Below are 5000 nucleotides of genomic sequence, written 5' to 3'. Positions count from 1 at the left end.
CTAACTTGAAGACAAGGGGCTGCAAGAATTAACTTTATGCACCTATCAATGTTAAGACCTAAGGGGCGGGGGGGATTTTGACTGTGAGGTCTGTCCCCAGGGTGAGGATTTTGATCGTACGACATATCCCAAGGGTGGGGAATTTGACATGGCCACCATCTTGGATAATGGAGAGCGCTTGGAAATCAACTTTGTCCTCAAGGCTTTTCCCTCCCCAGGTAGTGAGGGAAAGGCCCTGGGAACGAGGCTGGCTGAAAATAGCTCCGCAATGTTGGAAAATACCCAGAAGGCGTTCAAATGAACTTCCCACATTTGTGAGAGGTGGCTGAACAAAAGGTGAGTGGTACATACATTGCACTCTTAATGTGTGCAGCAAGATCTAAAGGGTATTATTTTGGCCACCTTTACTCGTGGGGGCTTTTGATACTTTGGGCTTACATTGATAGATGCACTATCATTTGAGTTTGGTCTAGTTGCGCACATATTCTCATCCGAACAATCCGAAGCATTCAGAGCGAGCAGTTCATCGTTATTGACCGAATAAAATGGCATCAACTGCAGGTTGGCAAGTCCAGCACAAAGTATCAAGCGCTTGTAGTTGTTGTATTCCTTCGATTTCACATTTCCACATTTCATATGCCATCGAAGTTCGCACTTATCGCAAGTGGTGACTCTTTGGTTTCTTGCGATCGTTCTCGAACAACTCGAGCATTTTTCGGGTCCTGGATTAATGTTGATGTCTCCACTCAGAATACGTTTTGTCAATTGAAATGAAGAAACGGCCAAGCCGTTTTTCTGCCAGATACCGCCACAGGAAACACAACTCTTAACAATGTCACTCTCTATTGCTTGCTGTACATCCCTCATCTCTTTTGCTGCAAAAAATGGGGTCTTCTTTTCAACAGCTTGAACATGTTTAGCAATAGTTCTTGCATTTTTCTGGTATGTCCTAATTATGAGAGGTGACGAAAATTTCAATAATGTGCAGGCTTGTATTTTTGCTCCACTGAGCCGTTTTCCTGAGATCCCCATGGAATAAAATAAACTTCTCTTTACCTCATAGATTGATGTTTGCTTTTTGTGCTTCCAGCCTCAATTCTTGCAAAATACTCCAAGACCTGAAGCAAATTCCTTTCTCCGTTTAATGAAAGCAATACGCTTAAGTCCTCAAACACATCTCCTGCTAGAACATGATACAAGTGATTAAAGATTTTCAGAACAGAAAAGACAAATATATTGCAAATTAAGAAAATGCCAAGTATAAGGTGCGTTGGGGTAGTCAATGGTAGAATTAAAACGATCCTTCAATGTTAACTGCATTGCCGATAGTGCATGGGGCGACTTACTATACCGCTGGGATGTCTACAATGTGGCCAAATTGTTAGTTTTGAGGGCCGTATAATGACGGTTTTAACCTCATTAATTCAAAACCGATGCATGTCTTGAACAAGTTGCATTCGACATAGTTTTGCAAAACTGTAACTCGCTTCCTTTCCCATCATGACCTTCCGCAAATGTACGCCTCTTTTTAGCCTTACCAATTTGAGAGAACGTGATTATATGCAACAAATAATTAACATTGACATTGACAGACACGGTAATTTCAAAGCAAATGCGACTGTGCGGTCGGAATCGGCCATATAATTCAAGTTGCACAACAGAAAAAGTAGATCCTACTCACGCCTTCTTTATTGCATGATCACAAAGATGCCATGAACGGGTCAATATAACCGGAATATAACCTGAATATTTTCAAACGTGAGCAGACATGTTGGTTGAGAGAAGTAAATCAGACTCTGTTTTATGCTAGGTTACCCGAGTGAAACCAAGTTCAAAGACAAAGCGGACATCAACATGTCAAAAAAAAGGTTCGAGTATCACCTCCAGTATCGTCTTCTGATTGCTCTTCCATTTTACGACAGCATCTTTAGCAATATTGGAAATTTTTTAGCACCAGAACTCAATCAGCCCGCAAAAAGTACTTATAGAGAGTCAAACAGCAATTCTGTACAACTGCTCCTCGATATCAATAAAGAACTGGCATTCCTTGACTTTCATGATCGAAATGAAGCCTTAAGCTATTACAGTCGCAGAGATTTGAAAGAAGCTAAGGATTACCTCAAAGAGCAACTTAGCACTGCCAATGAACGTCAAGACGAAACTGAGCAATTACGTGCCAATGGAAATCTTGGAATTATTTGTTGCTGTCAAGGAAATTTCGGAGAGGCAGTGAAGTACCACGAGAACGAACTTAGGATAGGACGAAGATTGAAAAAAATAGACGAAGAAAGACGTGCTAACGGAAACCTTGGACATACTTATCACGGCCTGGGTCGATATGAAAAAGCAATTGTTTTTCACCAGGATGAGTCTCACATTGCAGAAAAAATGAAAAACAAGTCAGCGCTAGTAATTGCCTATAGAAATCTTGGAGTTGTTTATCAGAGATTCAAATATTTCTATAAGGCCAGAGATTGCCATAAAAAGGAGCTTACGATTGCCGAAGGAATGAAAGACAAATCTCCAGAAGGGCGAGCCAATGGAAATCTTGGAATTGTCTATCAGAGTCTCCGAGATTTCGATAAGGCCAGAGATTACCATGAAAAGGAGCTTCGCATTGCGAGAGAAGTTGGAAACAGGGTTGCAGAAAGAAGTGCTAACGAAAACCTTGGACATGCTTACCATGGCCTACATAATTTCGAAAAAGCAATTAAGTGCCACCAGAGTGAGCTTACGATTGCCGAGGAAATGAAAGACAAATCTGCAGAAGGGCGAGCCAATGGAAATCTTGGAATTGTCTGTCAGAGTCTCCGAGATTTCGATAACGCAAGCTATTATCCTGCACAGGGGCTTCGCATTGCGAGAGAAGTTGGAAACAGGGTTGCAGAAAGAAATGCTAACGAAAACCTTGGACGTGCTTACCATGGCCTACATAATTTCGAAAAAGCAATTAAGTGCCACCAGAGTGAGCTTACGATTGCCGAGGAAATGAAAGACAAATCTGCAGAAGGGCGAGCCAATGGAAATCTTGGAATTGTCTATCAGAGTCTCCGAGATTTCGATAAGGCCAGAGATTGCCATGAAGAGGAGCTTCGCATTGCCGAGAGACTGAAAGACAAATCTGCAGAAGGGCGAGCCAATGGAAATCTTGGAATTGTTTATCAGAGTCTCCGAGATTTCGACGAAGCCAAAAAGCGCCACGAGAGGGAGCTTACGAATGCCAAAGATTGTAATCCCCCGGACTTATATGGCCAAGGACGAGCCGAAAGAAATCTCGGTAATGTTTTTATTAGCCGCCATGATTGCAAAAATGCCATAGAGCACTTTGAAGAAGGGTCTAACATTGCCGAACGTGTTGGTGACAGGATAGGGAAAGCAATTTCCATGGCGTACCTCTGTATTGCTTACCATCTTCGCGGTGGTGACGGTGATAGAGAGACGGCTTACGATAAGCTCCACGAAAGCAGAAAAATTTTCGAGGAAGTAAAAGACAAAGAAGTCCTTGTTGATGTTCTTTGCAAAGTTGGAGAGATCTCTTTAGACCGAGGGGAATATCGGATATCCTTAGAGCGCTTTACAGAAGCGCGTAAAATCGCTAAAGAAGAGAACTACCCGGCTGGAGAAGCAGATGCTCTTGGATACCTCGGAAAGGCTTATTCTAGTCTTGGGGATTACAAAAGTGCAGCAAGGAAGCACCTAGAACAGCTTATAATTGCGGAGCAAGATATAGTAATACAAGGACGAGCGCACTGCAATCTGGGACACGATTTTCGCAACATTCCTGGGTCTTTTGCGAAGGGCCTTGAGCACGACCGAGAAGGCCTAAGGATTGCCAAACAACAAAAGGACAAGTTTGGAGAAGGACTTGCTTGTAGCAATCTTGGAGCTGCATATCAGAGCATTTGTGATTTTGAAAAAGCAAAATACTACCACTATCAGCATTTAATGATTGCCCAGAAACTGGAGCACAGAAGGCAGGAAGGGAGGGCTTATAGCAACTTAGGAACTCTTTACTGTTGTCTCCGCGATTTTCAACTAGCTGAAGTGTATCACCGTGAGAGTCTGAAAATTGCCGAAGATGAAAAAGACGAAGTAAGCAAAGGACTCGCACATTACCTTTTAGGTCGAGATTTTGCATGTGCTAGTCGTTTGCCAGAGGCACTGAATCATTATCGGTCCAGTATGGAAATCTATCTTTCTTTAAGGGATGAGTTTCTCTTTCAGGATCAATGGAACATAGCATTCCGTGAGAAGCAGAAACCCGTGTACACAGCTTTGTTGAGGATTTTGGTAAAGCTTGGTCTGACTGACGAGGCTCTATTTGCCGCTGAGAACGGGAGAGCACAGGATTTAAGTTATCGTCTACACCAACGCTTTGGCTGTAGGGTCCCTAGAACAATCTTAGAGATGTCTCGCTTGGTCAGAAATTTATCGGCACAAATAGTTTTTTTTGCTCTTGGTAGTAGTAAGATCTATTTCTGGGTGCTTAAAGAAGGCGAAAGGATCCATTTCAGGCAACGGAAGTTAGATAACGCTGCTTACCTGAGCGTAGACGATCAAATGCAGCGTGCTTATGTTGCACTAATGAAAGATGATCAACAACCACAACAGCCACCTGATTTGCCATATAACAAGACGCGAGATTCAAGTTTAACGGATTTGTATGACCTCATTGAACCGGCCATGGAGGGTTCACCCACGGAAGAAGAACTGATTAGTGCTAGTGTTGCACTGATGAAAGCTGGTGGAACAGCAGAAGCAACAGCAACAACAACAACCACAAAATTGTTTTGCCAGATGAGACGCCGCGAGTTGAAATTTTAAAGAATTTGTATGACCTCCTTCTAGGACCCATTGAGGACTTGCTGTCGCCTGAACTGCCTGAACTGATTATCATTCCCGACGGGCCACTACACTTTGTTCCTTTTGCTGCTCTTTTGAACCACGAGGAACAACCTGAGTACCTGAGTAGCAGGTACAGGATACGCATTTTTCCTTCG

At 42.9% G+C, this 5000-nt stretch overlaps 1 protein-coding gene across 1 annotated transcript in view; it reads left to right on the top strand.

The window, feature by feature from the left end:
• The window catches only part of LOC138035175 (tetratricopeptide repeat protein 28-like), a 21410-nt gene that overhangs the window by 10208 nt on the left and 6202 nt on the right, over positions 1-5000 (top strand). Inside the window, exons 3-4 of the mRNA XM_068881999.1 lie at positions 1811-4092; positions 4225-5000. The exon at positions 4225-5000 is cut by the window's right edge and continues 681 nt beyond it. Of these exons, the coding sequence (XP_068738100.1) occupies positions 1855-4092; positions 4225-4824 (2838 nt within the window). The 5' untranslated portion in view covers positions 1811-1854 and the 3' untranslated portion in view covers positions 4825-5000. The remainder of the gene's footprint in view (positions 1-1810; positions 4093-4224) is intronic.

The sequence above is a fragment of the Montipora capricornis genome, unplaced genomic scaffold (assembly GCF_036669925.1).
Source record: "Montipora capricornis isolate CH-2021 unplaced genomic scaffold, ASM3666992v2 scaffold_292, whole genome shotgun sequence".
In the NCBI taxonomy this organism is placed as follows: Eukaryota; Metazoa; Cnidaria; class Anthozoa; order Scleractinia; family Acroporidae; genus Montipora; species Montipora capricornis.
This window is presented reverse-complemented; position numbering and strand designations above follow the sequence as displayed.